The sequence below is a fragment of the Saccopteryx bilineata genome, chromosome 3 (assembly GCF_036850765.1).
Source record: "Saccopteryx bilineata isolate mSacBil1 chromosome 3, mSacBil1_pri_phased_curated, whole genome shotgun sequence".
Classification (NCBI taxonomy): Eukaryota; Metazoa; Chordata; class Mammalia; order Chiroptera; family Emballonuridae; genus Saccopteryx; species Saccopteryx bilineata.
The window spans coordinates 281,620,601-281,643,862 of NC_089492.1; the positions used below are offsets into that span (position 1 = coordinate 281,620,601).

Consider the following 23,262-nt stretch of genomic DNA (forward strand, 5'->3'; position numbering starts at 1 on the left):
CGGATCTGGGGCCCTGCAGTCAATCTGTGACTTGGCTTTTGCTGGCTGACTATGATGACATCTCTCTGGCAGCAACTTGAAGATTGGAACTAGAGCTCTCTTAAAGTAACATTGCCATGCACACTTGAACCTAGGCCTGGTTTGAAATAACACACGCCCCACATTAAGGAATAATCTTAGAGTGACCACTGTGTGAACACCCAAGTTAAGAAATAAAAAAGTCTTCAGTCCCTTTGAAGTTGCTAGGGGACCCCTCCCTCACTATACTCCCCTCTGCCCCTGAGCGAATAATCATGTAAACTTTTCCCATCACCACCCCCTTGGCTTTCTTTCTGATTTTTATTTTATTGTTTAGTTTTGCCTGCTTTGGGCTTTATGTAAGTGAAAACACATGTTATTCCTTTGTAACTTGAGTCTTCACTTGATGGGGTGTTTGTGAAATCACCCATGTGAATGTGCACGTCGTAAATGGGCCATCTTCATGGCTTTCTAATATTTCATCATATGAATAAACAACAACTGAGTTAGAGGTCCTGCTGGCAATGAGCATTGTTTCCAGTTTTGAATAATTGCATGCTGCTATAAATATTCATGCCTCTTGGGGCACAAGTAGAAGAGTTTCTCTTAACTGAATACAGTCACCCCTCGGTATCTGCAGTTCTACATCCAGGGATTCAGCCAACAGATTGAAAATATTTGGAAAAATATATGTTATGTGGGCCCTGGCCAGGTGGCTCAGTGGTAGAGCGTCGGCCTGGCGTGCAGAAGTCCCGGGTTCGATTGCCGGCCAGGGCACACAGGAGAAGCACCCATCTGCTTCTCCACCCCTCCCCCTCTCCTTCCTCTCTGTCTCTCTCTTCCCCTCCCGCAGCCGAGGCTCCATTGGAGCAAAGATGGCCTGGGCGCTGGGGATGGCTCCTTGGCCTCTGCCCCAGGCGCTAGAGTGGCTCTGGTCGCAGCAGAACGACCCCCCGGAGGGGCAGAGCATCGCCCCCTGGTGGGCAGAGCGTCACCCCTGGGGGGCGTGCCGGGTGGATCCCGGTCGGGCGGATGCGGGAGTCTGTCTGACCGTCTCTCCCCGTTTCCGGCTTCAGAAAAATACAAAAAAAAAAAAAAAAAATGTTATGTGACTGGTGACGTGTACTATGTAGTTAGGCCTAGGATGGTTGCTTCTGTACTGAATATGTACAGACGTGTTTCCTTCTTATCATTATGTCTTAAACAATACACTATAACAAGTATTTACAGAGCAGTTACATTGTATTAGGTACTACAAGTAATCTACAGGTGATTTAAAGTGTAAGGAAGGATGTGTGTGGGTTATATGCAAATACTAGGCCACTTCTTTTTTTTTTTTTTTTTTTTTTCATTTTTTCTGAAGCTGGAAATGGGGAGAGACAGTCAGACAGACTCCCGCATGCGCCCGACCGGGATCCACCCGGCACGCCCACCAGGGGCGACGCTCTGCCCACCAGGGGGCGATAATCTGCCCATCCTGGGCGTCGCCATGTTGCGACCAGAGCCACTCTAGCGCCTGGGGCAGAGGCCAAGGAGCCATCCCCAGCGCCCGGGCCATCTTTGCTCCAATGGAGCCTTGGCTGCGGGAGGGGAAGAGAGAGACAGAGAGGAAAGCGCGGCGGAGGGGTGGAGAAGCAAATGGGCGCTTCTCCTGTGTGCCCTGGCCGGGAATCGAACCCGGGTCCTCCGCACGCTAGGCCGACGCTCTACCGCTGAGCCAACCGGCCAGAGCCTAGGCCACTTCTTATAAGGGACTTGAGCATCTTCAATTTTTTAAAAAATTTATTTATTGATTGTCTTTATTTAGAGAGGATGAGAAGAGTGAGAGAGTGAGGAGCATCAACTCACAGTTGCTTCACTTTAGTTGTTCACTGATTGCTTCTCATATGTGCCCTGACTGGGCGAACCTGGGGTTTCGAACTGGCAGCCTCAGCATTCCAGGCTGAAGCTCTATCCACTGCGCCGCCCCAGGTCAGGCAGAGCATTCTGGGTTTTCGTATATATGGGGAGTCCTGGAGCCAATTCTCTACAGATCCAAGGGATGACTGTATCTAGGAATCAGGTTTCTGGCATAGGATGTGGGCGTTTTCATTTGCCTGGGTAGTCCCACACTATTTTTCAAAGTGGCTGTATTGGTTTTAGTCCCATCAGCAATATATGAGGGTTACTGTTCTTCCACATTCTTGCTGACAATTCTACTGTATGTGTTTATTTATTTTTGCCTACCTGATGAACATGTACCAGATGAATACCATTGTGGTTTGCATCTGAATTTTCCTGATTACTAATGATGTTGAATCTCTTCATCTGTTTATTGGAAATCTGTATTTTCTCTCTTGTGAGGGGCCTATTTCTAGCTCTATCATCTTTTTTCTGTAGGAGTGTTTCTCTTTTTCTTTTTTTTTTTAAGTGAGAGGAGGGGAAATAGTGAGACAGACTCCCACATACACCCCAACCGGGATCCATCTGGCAACCTTGTCTAGGGCCGATGCTGAAATCACCTGAGCTATTTTTAGTGCCTGAAGCCAACGCTCAGACCAATTGAGCCATCCTTAGCACTGCGGCCATACTTGAACCAATGGAGCCACTGGCTGCAGGAGGGGAAGAGAGAGGGAAAGGGAAGAAAGGGCAGCGAGAAGCAGATGGTCACTTCTCACATGTACCTTGACCGGGAATTGAACCTGGGACATCCATATGCTGGGCCAGTGCTCTATCCACTGAGCAAACCAGCCAGGGCTCTTTTTCTTATTTTTATTGCATGGTAGTAATTGTTTACGTAGCCTAGATACGGCCCACAAAGAACAAAATGATCAAGGAAAGGAATGAGGAACTTAACCATATTAAAATTAAGAACTTCATTTTTTTAAATGATAGATGCAGAAAGGAAACAGATAAGCCACCGGAGAAAATAATAGCTGTGATACCTGTAAGTGGTGATAGCCCAGTGTACAGCATTTATAAACCACTTCCACTAGTCAGTAAAGAAATGTCTGACCCTCTGGTTTGTAAAATTGGTTTATTTGTCTATCTCTGCATAAGTTCTTCATTGTCTTAGCTACTACAGCTTTATAATAAGCCATAATACCTGGTCAAGCAAGTTAGCTCATGTTTTCACCTTGAAGAATGACTTAGTGGTTCTTGACTCTTAACACTTCTATATCAGTTTTTAAGTCAGCTTACGAATTCTACACACGCAACACACACTCCCTATAGTGATTCTAACTGGGTTTGCATTCATTTGTAGAGTTGACATCTTCTCAATATGGAGTCGATGAACACTGTCTCTCTCTCCGTTAAGTTAGACCTCCTCAAACGGTTTTCAGCCCAGTTGTACCATCTATTCCATAAAGGTTCTGTACATCTGTTGTTAGGTTTGCTCTTTGTTTTTTTCACTTTCTTATTGCTGCTATAAGTGGTACATTAAAATGTTTTCATTCTCTATTTGCTATTGATATATAGAAATGCAACTTATTTTTCTTCTATTTTTTAAAAATTTTATTTATTGATTTTAGAGACAAGTTTCCTTTTCATGCTGTTATTGACAGGTAAAGAGTATGGAAGCTATTGCTATGCCCTTTTTTATTTAGAAATTAAATTTAATGGGGTGACATTGGTCCATAAGGACACAGGTTTTGCCTGATCAGGTGGTGGCGCAGTGGATAGAGCATCACTTGGGGTTTCAAACCTAGGACACAGAAGACCTAGGTTTGAAACCCCAAGGTCACCAGCTTGAGCGTGGGCTCATCCTGCTTGAGCACGGGGTTGCTGGCTCGAGTGTGGGATTATAGACATGACCCTATGGTTACTGGCTTGAAGCCCAAGGGCACTGGCTTGAGCCCAAAGTCACTGGCTTGAGCAAGGGGTCACTCGGTCTGCTATAGCCCCCCACCCTGGTCAAGGCACATACAAGGAAGCAATCAATGAACAACTAAGGAGCCACAATGAGAAATTGATGCTTCTCATCTCTCTCCCTTCCTATCTGTCCCTATCTGTCTCTCTGTCTCTGTCACAAAAAAAAGAGAGGACATATAGGTTTCAGGTAAACATCTCTATAGCATTTGAGCGGTTGACTGTATTATGTCCTTATAATTGTACATATCACGCCATGCCGCCTTGTCTATTTGCCAGGCTTGCTTCTCGACTGACCTGTGAGCTTCCCAAAGTCAGAGTCCACATCTGCTCATTGACTGCTCTATCCACAGAATCTGCCGCTGAGCTGGCCACACAGTCGAAATCACTGCGCCCACATAAAATAGGTGTGAGTATTACATAGCTATCTTGGAGACAGTGAATAAGGCACTGATGCTGTGGGGGTAGGGGAGGATAGAAAGTAAAGAAATGAACATTGGCTGCATGCTTCTGTCCGCCAGGCACTAGTCTAGTTCTCAAACAGTCCAAGAAGGGAAGCATCATCCACATTTTATAGACAAGTAAACACAGGCTCAGCCGCTGGAAGTCTCCCATCTAATTTGCTGCTTGCTGCAAGGTGGTTGAGGATGCTGACCACTCTGTGTGGTGGGAATCGTTCGGCATGCTGCTTTCCTTCTGGTTGGAAAATTCTGGTTCCCTTCTTTGCGTGGGCTGCTGGGAAGCTCAGATTCCAATTCTGACCTTAACCACATTCAGTAGTTTGATTCTCATGGTCATATTTATATGACCTTTCCCCTGACCTATATTTCCTAGATTTTTTCTACTTTGGTGTCTTTACTTCTCTCTGTATTTTAAACATCAGTGTGCTGACTGTGTCCTCGGTATAAGTAGCCTCAAATCCCTTGAGGATTATATCAACAGAATAAAAAAAAAAGGTAAATATAAGACTGAGCTGTCCACTTCTTGGGTAGTGTTACTCACATAAAAACTCATTTCTGAATGATGAGCTAGCTGCCCAGCCTTGTTCAGGCCCCAGCTTGCCGGAGTTCTGGGAACTGCCCGGGGTAGCTATAATTTCTGTGATTGTGATGTTTCAGATTAATATAATTAATACTGAGGTGTAGTTTCTCAGGATGCTGAGACTCGTTTAAAGACCCAGGAAGGGTTCAAAGAAGAAACTATGGAACTGACTTGAATGTCATCCTTCCACTCTTCAAAGGCAGAATTGCTTCAGGGAGAGGCTGAGCGGTGGTTTCTCTTCACCCGCTGGTTCGTGGTGGACACTCTTTCGAGTGCTCACAGTGTGTGCACCCGCGATGCTCACACCGGGCTTTCCGAGTGTGCGTTCTTTTCTAGGAATTCCAAGGGTGGTCCCTGCCCCCTGGCCTCCTACCAGCAGCTCTCTCGAACCCCAGCCAGCATCACAAGAAAGTGCTGGGGACCAGGAAGTCAAGGTCTGGTGTCCAGAACTGGGGTGATGCACTTTGGGGAATAGGGAGCCCAGCCCCTCTCCCACGCTGGGCCTGGTGAAAATTTGCCCACTGTTTGTTGGTGCTTCACATCGTAGGGGAGTGGTGGCCGCTGGTACATCATGATGGACAGACTGGAGACACCACAGCCCTCCTCCCAGTGGGCAGAAAGTGTTTCAACCTGCTGTATTAATCAAGGTTTTGCTGTCACCGAACTTTTTAATGGGTCCATAAAAGTTTGTAAGAAACTTTAACCTAAAAAAAAAAAAGTTAGGCCCTGGCCGGTTGGGTCAGCGGTAGAGCGTCGGCCTGGCGTGCGGGGGACCTGGGTTCAATTCCCGGCCAGGGCACATAGGAGAAGCACCCATTTGCTTCTCCACCCCCCCTCCTTCCTCTCTGTCTCTCTCTCTCTTCCCCTCCCGCAGCCAAGGCTCCATTGGAGCAAAGATGGCCCGGGCGCTGGGGATGGCTCCTTGGCCTCTGCCCCCAGGCGCTAGAGTGGCTCTGGTCGCGGCAGAGCGACGCCCCGGAGGGGCAGAGCATCGCCCCTGGTGGACGTGCCAGGTGGATCCCGGTCGGGCGCATGCAGGAGTCTGTCTGACTGTCTCTCCCCGTTTCCAGCTTCAGAAAAATACAAAAAAAAAAAATGTTTATCATTAGGAAAAAGTGCGTAAAAGACTCCTTGGGAGGCAGTGCAGAAAATGGAGGCTGCAGAGCCAAGTCCATCTGTCTTTTAGCTTCCTTGGGCAAGTCAGCTCAAGTTACACCCTCCCCATTACATGGCTGCAGTGCAGGCATGCCAGGCACTGTGCCAGGCACCCACTCAGACAGTCTCCTGCACAGGTCCCAGCACCAGCCCGAGATAGGTACTATTACATAGTATCCCCGTTTTCCCAGTGAGGAAGGTAAAGTTCAGAAAGGTTAAGCAACTTGCCCAAAGTCACACAGCTTTCAAGTGGCAAAGCCAGGAAGTGCACCCTGGCAGCCTGGCCCCAGAGCCCATGCTCTGACCTGTGGCACAGCCATTGCCGCCAATCATCTGGGCCCACAGGACGTGCTCAGCAAACAGCTACTGAATTAAATGGAAGAGTGCGCGAGGGCTGACTCCTGGCTCCCCATCTGCAGAGCTGCAACTCCTGAGCACCAGGCAGGTCCAGATTGGCAGATGAAACTCAACCTACTTCCATGTGGGCACATCAGTTGCTTCACTGCCACAAACAGGGAGGCAGGAAGGACAGAGACACACCTTCATCAGCCACCAGGCCCTTAAGGAGGGTCTTGTCTGCTCCCACTGGAGACACTCTTGGCTCACTCATCGCTCTGCAGGAAATTGGACTTAGTGTGGCTCTCAGCCTGCCGGCGAGCCCTGCATTGTTGTGGACCGTTAATGGCAAAAAGCCATTATAGATTCGAGGCTTGGCAGGGGGCTAAGTTCTACCCCCTCCATCTCCATATTTGGCTTTGATGCTGAGTGTTTGCACCCACTCCACTTCCTTCCTTGGGTTGCAGGAAGCAATATACATACCCTTCCTCTGACTCTGTTTGTTTCAGATGTTTGTAAATTTCACTAATGTATCCTGTTTTTGCCTTGGGAGAGTTCCTGTCTTAGCCTTTGATGTGCAACTTTGTATCAGGGTCCTTGATTTGCATAGGTCCATATAATAAAGCGAACTGGGGCTGTGAGGCACTGAGATGCTGCCAGGCAGTTTGAGGAGTCCTCCCTGTCCCATCGGTTTTGTTCTGACAAAGTGTGTTTCCTTAATTCTGCACCGTTATTTGGAAGCTGCGCTGGTCCGCGGCAAGTGGCGCCCGAACAGACGACTTGAGTACGAGGAAACTAAAACTGAAGGAAGGTGACGGAACTCCCCAAAGTGAAGTGCGCACAGTGAGTAAAGAAATTTTTGGGGGAAAGTGTAGTTGGGAGTAAAAGAATATGGGACAGATAGGGTCAAAAGTAAAAGACCTTTATGTAGGAATGTTTCTGTATGAAGACAAATCATTGTCTGAAGAGTATCAGGGTGAGCTGGAAACAGAGGGATGTGAATACAAGGATAACTTGGAGTCTTAGGATGACAGGGGGGATGAAAAATCCGTGGCTATGGCTGACTTAGCCGCGGGGCCTCCACTGCCCTCAGCTCCTTCCTACATTCAACCCTCTGCTCCTCCGTTCCCTTATCAGGCTGATTGCAGAGCCTATAGCTCAAAATCTGGGAAATCCCCTCTCCAACAATCTATAGACCAGGCTTGAAATGTAGGGGAAACAATAAATGATGGCTTTACCCGTTTTCCTGTTGTAGAAAGACAGGATGATATGAGGAGACTAGTGCGAGAACGTGAACCTGTACTTTTTAGAACTCTGAAAGAGCTTAAACTTGCTTGTGTTCAGTATGGACCTGTTGCCCCTTTTTCACTTGGTTTATCAGATACTATTAGGGCAAAGGCTCTTCCCCCAAATGACTGGAAGGTGATTGCTTGTGCTTGTCTCTCCGGGGGTGATTATTTGCTGTGAAAGTTGGGCTTTCATGAAGGGGTTGTTAAGGTAAGGGAGAAATCTCAGCATGGTCAACCTGAGCCGCCGGTTGCAGCAACTATAGAATTTGAGAGTGGAAAGGAGACTCGGATATTAGGAAAGTTGCAGCTTTTCCTGTCATGGTCTGATTTTCTTTAATGCTTTGGCTACAATCTTCTGAGCTATCATTTTGTTTCTTTCTTGTTCTTTGCCTGGAGGTTGAGGCAGGGGACCTGTGTTGGATCTGACTATGGAAAACATCCCAGCAGCTGCCAAGAGCAAATTTTCTCGGGGAGATTTTGTTTAGTCACATCCTTCAGTCCCTGTGTCTGAGAATGCCCTGACTAATATCAGCAGGCATCTTTCTAATCTGGATGTGCTCTGAAATCCCGGGTTTCTCTCTGGTTTGTCTGGTTCGTCTAATTCTTGTTTCTGTTTAGTCTTTGTTTAATGTTGTCAAAATGTGTCTGTTTTTAAGGCCTGAATTAAGGTTTTTTTGCATGCAAAAATTGGAAATGCTGGCTCTAATATTTAGAAAAAATAAAATGTTTTTAGAACTTGTAAGGAGCGCTTATTTAAATTTAAATAGAATAGAATGTAGATCTTTAAGTCTTACTGATTTGGCTAGTGCATTGTGAGGTGTGTTCAGAGTTAGGAGCCAAATAGCAACTTAAGTATTAGGAAATTCCTGCAAATCTTCTTTGTCATGCCCTTTTCACTTTAAATTTTTTGAATACTGATGTACAGGGTCATTCAGCAGCAGAGAGACTCTGGAACCCTGCAAGGAAAGCCTTCCCTGAAGTGCAATGGAGGGACCCACTCACAGGAATCTGGCAAGGGCCAGACCCTGTTCTCTTATGGGGCCGAGGATATGTGTGTGTTTTTCCTAGGTCTGCTGAAGCTCCTCGGTGGATCCCTGAACGACTGGTGAGACACCATGATTCGAGATGAGAGACTCAATTTACAAGAGCAATTGCATAAGACTTACTATGCTCTCTTCCCTTTCTCAATTATTATCTAATTTTTTTAATGTTTTAGATCATTTTATTATCCTGATCCATTGCTTGAAAAGAGGGCGAAAGGGGGGCCTGATTTGGGTATTGCTGAATAGAAATCTCATACGGCCGTCTTGAGATTTTTCTAGAGAGATCTCTGTTTAGTATATATCCTTATTATGGTCCTATTAAGGTAGCCCTACTTATGATCAAGCAGGCCATAGTTTAATCTCTAAAACCCCGGGTTTCACTCTTGATTTGTGTGATTGTATGTGAAGTCTTTGTTTAATGTCTAAGTGTTTTTGTTTATAAGGCCTGAATTAAGTCCTTACATGAAAAGTAATGATGATAATAGTTTTGGAAGTGCCGGCTGTAGTATTGAAAACAAAACGGGAATAATTTCATTCCCCTATATAAATATAATTTTGTTTGGAATAAGTAGAGCACGCTCATTTTGGATCCAAAAGACTTGCTGGTTTGGCCAGGCTGCTCCAGGCCGCAAGTGAAAGGCTTGAAGCAGCATAGATTTACATAATAAAGGTGTAAAGATTTTTTTGCTGTAGAAGAATAATGACGATCACAATGGGATTTTTCAGTTTTGATATGTACTCTCTAAAGTGCCTGTTAATTAATGTTAAGGGGGTGTTTTGATAAGTGTGGGAATATTGTTTGGAGGTGCTTTTACTCTATTTTTGTTAAAAGTTAACAAAGTCAAGAATTTCTTGCAATAGAAGTCAAAATATAGTAAAATGTGATTCAATTGTAAATAATATAAAAAGAAAGGGGGGGGAGTCGTGTCCTGGAGCTCTTGCAGGTCTACCCTGTTACGCTTTTTACTTCAAACAGTTTATCTTGAATGCTGATGTACAAGAGATGCCCAAATTTTTGTCCTGCAAACTACTACCCTTTTTTTTACTTTTATTTGATTCCAGCTAATGACACTGTTTTGTTCTTTTCTGAATAGCTCCAGATATATAGGCAGATAGGGACTCTCAAGCCCCTCAGCGAGATCTTCTGAGCATGGCTTTTAAGGTACCAAGAGGCCAAAAAAGCCCAAAGGAGATCAGGTAAAATACTAGCTCTTGGCATACGCCCTCAGAGGCTCCAACGCTCCAACTGAAACTTCATCAGGGCCCTGCTTCAATAGTGGAAAGGATGGTCATTTAAGCCAAAGCCTGCCAGGCTTACATGCCTTTGCTGTGAGGAAGAAGGGACACTGGAAGTTAGGCTTCCCCCTCACTCCTCTAAGGGAGGGTTCAGTCTCTTCCAGCCCTGCTCCAGCCACCTGTGACCTAACCTTGCCCAGAATACTGGGATTTGCCACTGAAGGCTAAAAGGTGCCCAGGGCCGTCGGCCCCATCTTCGACACTGTGGACGAGCCTGGGGTATTTCTTCCAAGTAGCTGGTAGACTGGTCTCATTTACACAAGGGTCATTTAAACTAGGTCTTGCCTGAATATTCAGGTTTTTTATTCTTCCCTCGAAGATCTCTGTTGTAGGTATTGATAGTCCTGTTTTCTGCTGCTTTGAATAATATATAGTCTTTCTTTTATTCCTCCTGCCTCAATGCCCCACTCATAGTTTAGGCTAGGACCTACTCCTAATTCAGAGCTCCTTTTTTCCTTTTTTGCCAATTTACAAATTTACCTCTGCCACCCAGCTTAGTGTATCCCAAGGTTCTCCTCACCACTCCATGGCTGTAAAGCTCCAGTATAGGACCCCTGGGTTCATCTTTCCAGTTTGAAGAAAACGGAAGCTCCATCTTCATGCGTGCTGCAGATGGCTTTTCCAGTCTACCTGGGTCATTGCCAGCTGGGAGCAGCGGTCATTGGGACTTTGATGCTAAATGCAGAGTGTGGAAGTGTGACGGCAATTTCAGTGCCATGACGACTTCTCCTGAAAGTGGACTTTTCCTGGACTCCTGCTCCTGTGACAGTTTTTGATGGACTGAACTGGGGTTGGGTTGCATTTGCAGAGATTTGGAATGGTGTTGATGCCAACTTGGACTTGGTGAACACTTTAAGGACATTACTCTTTTATAGATTCTTGTTGTATTAGCTTAAAGAGTTTGCTTAAAGGCTTTGATCACTGTGATGTATTGGTATACTTGTTTTGGGTATCTGTTAGCATTGGCTATACTAATTTTGTGTTTGTTTTGTATTTTTTCCATCTGCCTCCAAATTAGAAAATCAGATGAGTGCAAATCTCAGCACACAAATTAAAAAGAAAAGGGGGATATGTTGTGGACCGTTAATGGCAAAAAGCCATTATAGATTCGAGGCTTGGCAGGGGGCTAATTCTACCCCCTCCATCTCCATATTTGGCTTTGATGCTGAGTGTTTGCACCCACTCCACTTCCTTCCTTGGGTTGCAGGAAGCAATATACATACCCTTCCTCTGACTCTGTTTGTTTCAGATGTTTGTAAATTTCACTAATGTATCCTGTTTTTGCCTTGGGAGAGTTCCTGTCTTAGCCTTTGATGTGCAACTTTGTATCAGGGTCCTTGATTTGCATAGGTCCATATAATAAAGCGAACTGGGGCTGTGAGGCACTGAGATGCTGCCAGGCAGTTTGAGGAGTCCTCCCTGTCCCATCGGTTTTGTTCTGACAAAGTGTGTTTCCTTAATTCCGCACCGTTATTTGGAAGCTGCGCTGGTCCGCGGCACTGCATCACAGCCCGAGTGGGCCTGGGAGTGGGGCGGGAAGCAGACAGCGAGGAACCTACATGGGTGGGGCCTGGTGCTGCGTGACCCCTGAGGGTGGGACAACATGAAATGGACAGAAATGCAGGATGAGCTGAAAAGTGAAGGCTGGGACCTCGGATGCCTGCTCGGGGAGAGAGATCTTCCTTCTGGCCTCCACTCTCCCCTCTGGGTTTGCAGTGTCTAGCAGGCAGCAGAAAAGTCCTTTGTCTATAACATGGGCTTGACTCTGGGAGGCGGCTGCCCAGCCGAGGACTGCATTTCCCAGGTCCCTTGCCCCCACCTGTGGCCGCTGAGTTCTCACGGTTGCTGGTTCTGGGAGAAGGGCAGTTACCAGGAAGGGGAAGAGGCAGGGATGCTCAGCGGCATGGGTCACTGGTGGTGTGCCCTGGCTGCTTGTCAGACTCACCAGGCAGCTATGTCCAGACAGAATCTTCAAGGATGGGGTCCTCACCCTACTAGTTTTTTTAAAGCCTTCTAGGTGATTCTAACAAGCAGACGGGTTGGCTGCAGTGGCCGGTTACACTCCCAGGCTATGGAGGTCACTTGGCGAAGCTGAAACCTGTCTCCCCAGTGAACAACTCTGTGACCCAGGCAAGTTCCTTCATTCCTCCATGCCTCGGTTTCCTCGTTTCTAAAGCGAGGGTGGTAATACTCGCTACCTGTTGGCCTGCTGCAAAGAGCAGGTGAGATGTGTGTGCAGAGTGTCCGGTGCATGCCCGGCATGTGCCTGGCACATGGCTCACACTCACCATCACTACGCTGCAGGGGATGAGGGATGACACTGACTTTGCAGAAAATGACAGTTTTCACTGACTCTGCACAGTCACCCAGCATTCCTTCCTTGTCATCTTCCCCGGAACCTCAGCTGCCCCAGCTGCCCCAGCCTGTCACTCCCGCCCTCCGGGGCTGCCAGCCAACTGCAGGAGACCACAGAGTTGGGCAACCTCCTGCTAAGGCCCTGCAGGAGGTTCTTCCTAATTCTGAATAAAGGTGAGTCAGGTGGGCCCGGTGCCATCCAGAGCTGTAAATCCCCACAGGAAGGACAGGCCTTTGCTACCTGTCTGGGCCTGAGCCTCCTCCTGGATCCATCTCTGGACTCTAAGACCAGTGGGACCTCATCTGAGAGCTGCCAGAACAACCTTCCTTTCCCTCCCTCCCGCATCTGAGCCCTGAGTTTCAGAGGCTCTTCTTTGTCCCCCATTAGAATGCAGAAATTAGGCATTTATCTAAAGAGCAATGGCTAGAGGAGGGTGGGGGGTATTACATAACAATAGTCATCATTTATTGAGCACTTGCTATGTGCTTGGTACTGTGCTACTAATTGCGTCACTTATACCCCATGCAAGCTCTGTGAAACAGGTACAGTTATTATGCTCATTTTGCAGAAGAGAAAACTGAGGCACAAAGAGGTTGCATGCACAGCCAAGACATACCAGTTCAGCGTTGGATCATCTGATTCTGAGGCACATGACCTTTCCACTGTGCCATGTTGTTTTGCCTAGAAACTGTGGTGTGTGAGGCTGAGTGACTGGACGTGGTCTAGCCCCTCCTGCCAACATCCAGGTCTTCTTTTCATCCTACCTAAGCTAAAGCACTCTCCTACCCCCGGGCCTTTGCACAGCAGTTCCCAATGCCTGGAATCTTGTTCCCCTGCTTGCCCACAGCTCAGTGTCATCCTACAGTCTCAGCCCAAATGTCACCTCTCTGAGAGGTGGTTATCATCCTGCTAAAGCAGGTCCCCACCCACTTTGATCCCCGGTCCTCACTTTCTCCACCTCATGGAACTGTCATAATTTTTAGTTTTAGTTATTTATGTTTTTTTTACTGACTGCCTCCCTAGATGTAGACTCCCGAGGTTAGAGATTTTGCCAGGAAAACAGCCCATACTTACTGAATATTTATGTTGAATGAATGAGAGTGTTGAACAAGCTTTGGCTGGTATAACCGGTCCAGCCCAGCAGCCTTCGGGCTCTCTTAGGACACTCATCCTGACCTTCCCAGGGTCCAGGCTGACCTCTGTGTTGGAGGAACCGTAGTGTGTTTGCGGGGAGAGAAAGTTCCCCAACAAGAACCCTGGCCTCATCCTGTCTCCCAGGGGGCTTCCAGGTGCTGACAGGAACCAGGCAGCACAGCACAGGCAGTTGTCTGGGAAGCCAGTGGCCAGTGGAGGTGACCCTTATCCTTGGGCTTGATAAAGCAGCCCCAGAGCTTTCAAGACCAGCAGCCTGCACCCACAGGGCCCAGGTCTCAGCCCAGCATCTTAAGCCCCGAGAGACCCATTTAGAACAGCAACAATACGTGTGTGTTGTTTCAAGTCTGTGCTAATTTATTACAGGAGCAGGAGGGAACAAACATGCTGATGAAATCCCTTGTGTCAACAGGTGAAAGCTGTGTCCAGTGGCCCAAGCAAGGATGCATTTTGCTTCCTTTCTGCCCTGGAATCAGGTTCCTGGGCTGCTGAGTTATCTCCCCCATATCCCCACCAGCCTAGAGCACAGGAGGCCAACTGGAGAAGCGGGAAGTTTCCAGGGCTTTCTGCCAGGTCCATCCAGAGCCCTGTGGCCAGTCTGAGGGCACCTGGGGGTGAACTTTTTTTTTTTTTTTTTTTTTTGTATTTTTCTGAAGTGAGAAGCAGGGAGACAGAGAGACAGACTCCCGCATGCGCCTGACCAGGATCTACCCAGCATGCCCACCAGGGGGTGATGCTCTGCCCATTTAGGGCATTGTTCCATTGCAACCGGAGCCATCCTCAGTGCCTGGGCCAACTTTGCTCCAGTGGAGCCTTGGCTGTGGGAGGGGAAGAGAGAGACAGAGAAGAAGCAGAGGGGGAGGGGTAGAGAGCACTTCTCCTGTGTGCCCTGGCTAGGAGTCAAACCCAGGCCTTCTACACACCAAGCTGATGCTCTACTACTGAGCCAGCCAGTCAGGGCTTCTGGGGGTGAACATTTTTAAAAAGCCTGCTTGGAACTCATCCCAGTTCTCCCAATTTTCAACACTTGCTTTCTGGAAAGTCATATTCCCTACCCCAAACCCTTTCATTTTATCTTTTTTTAATTATTGTTGTTATTTATTGGAGTGACATTGGTTAACCAAACAGTTGCAAAAACTGGATTTTTTCAACATCTTCATTTCAACTTCCCCTGAAGTTGGAGGTGGCCTTGTTCTAATAAAGTCTGGCCCTGGGGGTGGGGGAATGGGGCATTGGGAGTCTGGCCCAGAGAATCCAAGCGAACTGTGGTGAGGAAGTGTAGTTTGGTTCCCGTTCCTCACACAGGACACCACTTGTTGTGAAGACAAATGAGCACTTGGAGACCAGGCAGAGTGCACCGAGGGACCTAGGGGAGACCGCCTCACTATCCTCTATACAGGTTTCATGAGAACGGCCCTGAGCCCCAGTCCCTACGGGTATTTATTGATCCACACAAATAGAAGCAGGGACGAGAATAAGGAAGTCAGGAAGGGGAATTTCTTTAGAGCAGACAAAAGGGTAAAGGAGTCGCTCAAATGTCCCCACTTACTGATTAATCAGAATTGTTCATTCTATCCCTGATGTAGTGCATCCAGCACTTTTGTCAATAAAGCCTCCGTGGCCTTTGCCACAGAGCACTGAACTCTGTCCCTGTTCTGTGTCCCTATTCGTCTCTACAAGGAGGGACATTTGGACAACACTGTGGCATCTATTCTGACCAACTAGAAGTAACGCAGCCCCAGGGCCAGCCTGAGCTTGTTTCTGGTCTGCGCCTCGGGCAAGAATGGGAGGGGTGAAAGGGTGACAGCAGAGAATGTCGTGGGGCTCTGTAGCAAGCCCGTCTGGCCTTTTATGGGCTCCCCATGGGCAGGAAGGGGATGTTGCTAAGGGCATACAGCAGGCCACACATTCTCCACACACATCAGCTTTGCCCATTGCCACACTCACATGCAACCTTCCGGCCACAGCCCAGCCACTTGCCCTGCCACGCTCACTCGGCTCTGGCAGCCCAGCGTTTGACCCCTGGGCTTGCATTTATGCGTCCATGCCAGCCGTAACTCATCCTGCGGTCAAGATGGAGCAACCGCAGTCTTACCGAAATCTGGGCTCACCAGCCCCCAGTTCTGCAGGGGCCAGGCAAGCAAATGCTTCAGCAGCAAGAAGCCCCACTGTTCTTACTGTCGTGTTCTAATCTCGAAGAAGGGCCCAAGTGAGACTGAAACCATTTGTGCTTCTGTAGATTTATTAGCCAGTGATGGAAACACAGCTGGACCCACTCAGAACACAGGCGTGACAGACACACATCTGGAGGAAACCACCTGCGCCCCCACCCTCTCTCCCCCTGCACTCAGAGCGGTTCATTCCCAGAGCTGCCCCGTTGTGAGCTGTCCCAGTGAGTTTGGCCCCTTAGGCCCCTCCTGAGGCATAACAGGACTCAATTCTGCCAGGGGTGTCCCTTCCTGCAGAGCGAGGCCCCAGGGCCAACGAAGAGCACCCCATGCGTCATAAAGGACGTTTTCACCCCTGCACCCACAGTCTTCCCAGTCTCCAGAAATTCCCCTGATACTTTCATCCCCAAGAAATTCCAGGAGGTTTCTGCACAAAGCCAGATTTCTGAATGTCAGATGATGAGGAATTTATAAGGCTAAGGGACAACCATCCTGTCTTCAGCGTGCACCCAAAGCACCTACTATGTGAAAACCCTTGCTGGGCCCTGGGCAGGGTAGAGAGTTCAAAACCCAGGCAGGAGCTCGGCAATTGGAGTGATGGTCCCACCTTGAGCTAAGTGGGCCCCCAGCCGCTTCCCTGTGGGTGAGGCTATGGGCAGAGTCTCTCCTGGGGGGAAGGATCTGACTTTGGAGCCTGCTCTCCTGCAGAGAGAGAGGCAATCAGACCAAAGCCAAATCATGGGCCTTCCTCCATTAGGACTCACAGGCCAAAAAGGCAGATGGGCTGCATGGATGTCTCTAGACCCCGAATTGAATTTGGTTCTAACTGGAGGATTTGAGGGTGGAGATGCTCAGAGGAGTCCCTGGGGGTCACGTTGATCTGCATGAGAGGCCACAGGAAAATGAGGTCCTTCTTCTTGGAAGGTCAAGAAGAATCGAGCCTGAGAACCAGATGGGTTGCAGGTGAGGCATGAACACTTCTAGGAAAAAGGCTTCGGAGAGGGATGGGTCACCCTCGGGATTCCATCTGGACATGTGGGGTCTCTTGACACTTATTCTTTGGGGCCTGGCTCAGTCTCCATCACCCAGGCCAATGTCCCACACCAGGGGGAGAGGATGGTGGGTGGCGCAGGCTCAGGGCACCATGTGCCACCACTTGAAGGAGAAGGGCTGCCTGCGCACGTTGGTCCCGCAGTGGATCTCCCCGTGCAGCATGTGGTATGGGGTGAAGTCGTCGATGAAGGTGCAGTGGAGGCCCAGCGGCTCCAGCAGGGACCGCACCTTCTCCTCCAGGCAGCAGCGGCCGTGGATGACGGGGCCGAAGGGCTTGGGGATGCCCAGGTGCTTCCCCAGCACCAGCATGTTCACCTGCGCAGGTGAGACCCAGGTCAGGGGCGGTACTTCCTCACCAGCCCCTCCCCCAGTGCCTTTACTATACCTGGTGGGACTGCGTTTGTCTTTTAGGCAGCCTTGAAAATAGCTACCCGCCCTTTCGTGCAGTGAGGGAGGAACTAGGACCGGTAAGAACTCTAGCCAGCTGTGCATTCCCATGGAGCATCTGCAGAGCTCACAATCATTTATTTCTCTGGTGACTGCTGTTCTTATTGAGAGATTGTGGGAGCTGCCATATTTGTGCTACAGAATCCCAACCTCCCAGCCTGTGGTCCAGGGTAGACATCTGAGCCAAGCTGGACCATTCATATTCTCTCTCTCGGGTACTTAAAGCTGACATGGTGGGAGGGTCAAGTCAGTCTCTACCTATGTCTGTATAATGTATGGCCATATTCATATCTGTCCCCAGGGACAGAGATGCAAAGGAGGCCCAGCTGGAGGAAGGGAGAGGGAGGAAGAGGGAGGGGGTGAGTAATGTAAATAGACACAGAGGTAAGAGTCGGTTCCAGGCCCTCCTGAAGCCCCTGCTACAGCTGTCCCTGCAGCTTTATAGTAAATCTCCTTCTCTGGCTGAAGCTGGCTTGGCTGTCCTTTGTCTACTGCAAACACAAGGATCTGAACCCATGCACAAGCTTCTGGGGGCACAGACATCACTGCAAGGCCGCCTTACCATGCAGGAAGGAAGAGGAGTGATGAGAGGCTTTGCAGGTGGAGAAATCAAGGAGGCCCAAAAGTTAGCCAGAAAGGGGAAGGAAAAAAGAGCAGGATGGAGCAATGGTGATGTGGACAGGCTCCCTGGGGGGCTCTGATAATAGGCAAGTGGAGCTCTTCTGGAGGATGGAAGTGAGAGGGGTGGAGGTGGGGAGATGATGGAAGTGGGAGGGGGGGAGGGGGGGAGATGATGGAGGTGATGGAGGTGGGGAGATGATGGAGGTGGGGAGGTGATGGAGGTGGGAGATGATGGAGGTGGGAGTTGATGGAGGTGGGAGGGGTAGAGGTGGGGAGGTGATGGAGGTGGGGAGATGATGGAGGTGGGAGGGGGTGGAGGTGGGGAGATGATGGAGGTGGGAGGGGTGGAGGTGGGGAGGTGATAGAGGTGGGGAGATGATGGAGGTGGGAGATGATGGAGGTAGAGAGATGATGGAGGTTAGAGGGGGTGGAGGTGGGGATTTGATGGAGGTGGGGAGATGATGGAGGTTGGAGGGGGTGGAGGTGGGGATTTGATGGAGGTGTGGAGATGATGGAGGTGGGAGGGGTAGAGGTGGGAGATGATGGAGGTTGGAGGGGGTGGAGGTGGGAAGGTGATAGAAGTGGGGAGATGATGGAGGTGGGGAGATGATGGAGGTGGGGAGATGATGGAGGTGGGGAGATGATGGAGGTGGGAGGTGATAGAGGTGAGGAGATGATGGAGGTGGGAAGTGATGGAGGTGGGGAGAAGATGGAGGTGGGAGGGGGTGGAGGTGGGAGGGGGGGAGGTGGGGAGGTGATGGAGGTGGGGAGATGATGGAGGTTGGAGGGGGTGGAGGTGGGGAGGTGATGGAGGTGGGGAGATGATGGAGGTGGGGAAATGATGGAGGTGGGAGGTGATGGAGGTGAGGAGATGATGGAGGTGGGAGGTGATGGAGGTGGGGAGAAGATGGAGGTGGGAGGGGGTGGAGGTGGAGGTGGGGAGGAAGGGGATGTGAAGGGGGAGCTGGGTGATCTCCAGCAGAGTTACTCAAAGTGTGGTCCTCAGATAGCAGCATCTGTGTCATGTGGGTCCTGGTTAGAAAGGTGGCAGTGTCTCAGGCCCTACCCCAGACTTGCTGAATCAGAACCCCTGGGGTGCAGCCCTCGTGATCCAGCTGCTCCAGATGCAAGTTCAAATTTTGAACCCTCGGGGCTTAGTCAAAGGCCACTTCTTCCGTGAAGCTTTCTTGGATTTTCAGTCCCACTTCTTGGGCTGGAAGTGCTTTGTCCAACCTCTGAACTACCACATTGTTTTATTATACAGAATAGATCATCGGGACAGGTCCTCAGAGAGAGGAAGAGTCTCCCCCTCTCTGGATGAGATTGGAAGTCCCTTGAGAGCAGGGAGCAGCCTTCATCGTCTCTGTGTCTCCCACAGGGTACCCTCCCATATGGGGGGTGGATGAATAGCTGTGAGCCAGGAGAAGGAGCAGAATGGGCACCTTTACACACACCACCTCATGTAACCATCCGTTCACTCTGCAAATATCAAGCGGGTCCCTGAGAGGGGGAAGGGCCCTTCCCTGATGGCCCTGGAGCAAGGGGCTTGGCCAGTGAGCACCTGCAGTGACCATGACAGCCAACTAGAAGCCCTTCTGCTGGCCGTTGTGGGACCCCTGCTTCTCTCCGCCACCCCACCAGCCATCGCAGTCCCAACATGGCACGACCAAAATCATGCCCCTCTGGAGAGCGGAAGCTTGAACCCTGATTTGAGGAAACCTTAAGTCACAGATGGTGGCCTCACCAAGTCAGGGAAGAAGGCCACCGCCTTCTTGCTCTGGGGCTTGAAGAGCTGCGGGATGTCCACGATGTCCCGCTCCGTCAGGCCCAGCTCCCGCTTCAGCACCTCCCGGTTCCAGTCGATGCAGCTCTGGGGGGACAGGGGGCAGAGTTGGGGAGCCCCGGCCAGTGTGTGTTGGGGGGGCCCCAAGGGGTCATGTCAGGTTAAAGAGAGCCGGCTGCCCAAGTGTCCATGGATTAAGTCTCCTCACAAACCTTATTTTTGTAACCTTTTGTCAAAACATACCTGTCCTGTGTCCCACTCCTCACAGTCCTATCCCTCCAGCAGGGCTCAGGATGAGAGTGTTCCAGAGTGTTCCACCCAGACCCTCTTCCCCTCTCTAGACCCCTCCCTCCTTAGGGGATCTCCTCCAGTCTCATGGTTTGAACACCACCTGGACCCTGACAATGCCCGTCTCTACCTCCCAGCTGCCCGCCTGCTCCTTCTCTCAGGGTTGCCCCCCCACCCCCGTCTCCTCTGGCCCCTCCCCCCTCCCAGTACAGGCCCTGTCCCTGATGCAATCCTTGCATATTTAACCTCATCTTGGCTTTTGTGCCTGGAGGATCCCGGACACACTGTGGCCTTCTCTGCCCTGTGCCCTGGAAGGCTGACCCTGGAGAATCAGGTCTCCCTGCCACCGGCTCTGGTTGGGTTCAGCCAATGGGGACACTGGCAGGAGGTGGGGGGCTGCTGGGAGAACACAGTGGGGTATTTGTCCCCCCTGCTCCCTTCCTGCCAGGTCACTGTGCATGCCGTGAAGGTCGCAGCTCCTGCTTCACATCCCTCTTTTCATAGTGACCTCTCCAGGTTCCAGTGACAGCTCGCTCCCCTAATTCCTTCAGGCCTAAGGGTGGTGACAGCCACCCTGTTTCAAGCCTGGGGAGACTGCACAGACTTTATCAATTTCCTCAAATGCTGCCTGTGCCTTGGTTAAACTATTCTCTAGTTATCCAGCTTGAGGTGCCCCGGGCATCCTCTGGGACCTACTGTCACTGCCCCCACTCTCCGCCACGATATAATGACATAGTCTCAGCAGCGGAGAGATCCCTTCAAAGCCTAAGTCAGGTCAGGTTTCCCCTGTGCTCAACCCCGCCTTCAACCCCCACCAACAGCCTCTAATCTCACTCAGAGCCATAGCCAACGGCCTGGTGATGCCCTACAAGGCCTTGTATGACCCTGCCAACCTCCTGGCTCATCCTCTTACACTCCAGGCCCCATTGTTCTACTCAGAGCCATCATCTGTGCTGTTCCCTCTGCCTGGAATGCTTGTCCTCCTCACATGCACACGGCTCACCCACTCGTTTCTCTTGGGTCAAAAGAGGGGGTTAGAGTCCCTCTATCTGGGCTTGTTCCAGGCTGAGCTTTCAGGAACAGAGAGCCTGACTTCGGTCCCTATTCCTGCCCACAGCCACACCCACCCTCTACTCACAGCCTGTGGCCCTGTACCTGCACAAACTTATTGTAGCTGATGAGGTTTTCATCGGAGAGGACCTGGTTGATGGAGATGGTGCTGACCTCCTTATTACCTGTGAAGGAGAGACAGAGACGCGAAGGGAGGGTCAGAAACAGTACCAGCAGTGAGGGCAGCCTACTGGCCTTGCTGAGTCAGAAGCTCTCTGGCCTTTTGGGCATTGGTAGGCAGTACCCAGCAGAACTCAATTTGGCCACTGTGCAAATCTGAGTGTGTGAAGAGTGGGAGGGGCAAGGGACCACAGCACTATGAACTTGAGACCTTTATTTGAGTTCACTGGAAGCGATAATGCCTTTTATTGAAAATTTACAAACCCCCTCCCCCCATGGCATTGGTGATGATTCCTCTTCTTTTGTCTAGTGATGGTGAGGCTGGGTCACCCACCAGCCCACCAGTGCCAGCCCTGAACACCATAGGACCCTGTCCCTACCCTCTAAGAGGTGAAGTATGGAGCTCCCTGTAGACCTGGCTCTTTTGCCTGCTTAATGGGGTGCCCAAGGAGCCGGGGCTGGACCGGGAAGGGGAGGTTAGAGCCAACAGCTCACAATCCTCACAGCTGCCATTTATAGCTTTTACCATGTGCAGACCCTACACTGAGCACCCCAGTTAGCCCTCACTGCCACCCCACAAGAAATGCGTTATTATCCCCTTTACAGATAAGAAAATTGAGGCTCAGAGAGGTAAAAGACTTGCCCGAGGTCTTACAGCTAGGACATGGGGGGGCTTATGATCAAACCCAAGCTCAATGCCCACAAAGGGCCTCAAGCCTCGACCAAGGGAAAGGGGACAGCTTCCTGGGCCCATCTGCTGGCTGGGCATCCCCTCTGCCCCAGCTGGAGTCAGACAGCTGGGGCTCAGTCCCAGCTCTACTGCCTTCCTGCTGAGGCCTCTGGGTCAGGGTCTTCCAGGCATTCTTGGGGGCAAAGGGGGGGGCATTGACAGTAATCCTCCCACACTCTCACGAGGTCAATGGGATGATGAGGGTGCAGCCCAGAGCCCAGGGCTGGGCACACAGTAGGTGACTACTGAGCCACATTGGACTTCCACGGTCACAGCCATGGGGGTCAGCTCCCCGGGGAAGCATGGTGGTTGTGTGTGGCCTGACAGCTGTGAGCCCCCCACACACTCTCCTTCCCAGCTGGGCATTTGGAAAAACTGCTCCGCCTCTTCCTGGGCCTCGTTCATGGCAAACCTGCTATTTCCGGTAAAGACAATGATGACTTGCCCCGCCTGGTACAGACAATTTGGATCTGAGGGTTTTTAAGGTTTGCTCTGGGCCCAGCGGAGGCTGCTGATGGTCCCTCTGGGAGTTTTGGGGCTGGAGAAGACTGTATTTCTTACACTTCACATCTGGCGCCCCAGGTCGTGCTGGGAAGGCGGGACGGTAGTGAGCATAGAGGGGACATGGGACATTATACTTGGGAGCTTCTAAGTTCTGCAGAAGATTTCCTCTCCAAATAGTTTGGTCCAGAGCATTATTTACCTGCCATGAGGCTGAGAAAATCTGCCATCCCACCAGCCAAGTTTAACTTGCTATCCCTCTCTCAAATCACGATGTGTCTTGCTTTAGGTGAGAGGTGAGGGGGGTTGAGAGCTGGGATGAGGGACCGTGGTACCCACCGACAACCCCTTCGAACAGGAGGGCCCTGCCGTGGCCCCAGTTCCGTTTGTCCTGGAAGAGCTTGCAGCAGGCACCAGGGCTGGCCAGCAGCATCCGGAAGCCCTGTGTGGGGACAGCAGGCTCGGCTGAGCTCCTTGGACTCAGTGTGGCTCCCGGGAGCTCCCCTCCCTCCCCGACCCAGGTGCTGGGAATGGCCAGGGCACCCAACTCCTTACCTTCCCATCGGGGGCAGGGACAAAGCTCAGAAACTCATCCACATGGCCCACGGCCAACCAGTCCACAAAGAGCTCCACAGGGGGCTGCACCCTCTGTGCGTGCAGGAAGTCCCGCACCACCTGGGTGACCCTGCGACCTCTTGACCTGGGGCCCAAGGGGTTAAAAAAAGTTGCTTAACTAAAAAAATAAAGTGAAATCTATGCAGAAATGGAAAAAAGAAGAGTTCAAGATTTCTATAATATCTACCCCAAAACATTGCATTTACTATTAAATATATATATATTTAAATTCTACTCAAGGTGAGTTCTCAAGGAGGCAGACACAGGACAGGTCAACCACACCACGTCAAT

General features: G+C 50.3%; 1 protein-coding gene across 1 annotated transcript in view; it reads right to left on the reverse strand.

Moving 5' to 3' along the window:
- Positions 1-15,812: 15,812 nt before the first annotated feature.
- Positions 15,813-23,262, reverse strand: part of PADI3 (peptidyl arginine deiminase 3) — a 29,280-nt gene continuing 21,830 nt past the window's right edge. The window contains exons 12-16 of the mRNA XM_066270310.1: positions 22,912-23,056; positions 22,696-22,798; positions 21,051-21,130; positions 19,569-19,694; positions 15,813-17,071 (exon numbers count right to left, since the gene is read on the reverse strand). Coding sequence (XP_066126407.1) covers positions 16,838-17,071; positions 19,569-19,694; positions 21,051-21,130; positions 22,696-22,798; positions 22,912-23,056 — 688 coding nt within the window. The 3' untranslated portion in view covers positions 15,813-16,837. The remainder of the gene's footprint in view (positions 17,072-19,568; positions 19,695-21,050; positions 21,131-22,695; positions 22,799-22,911; positions 23,057-23,262) is intronic.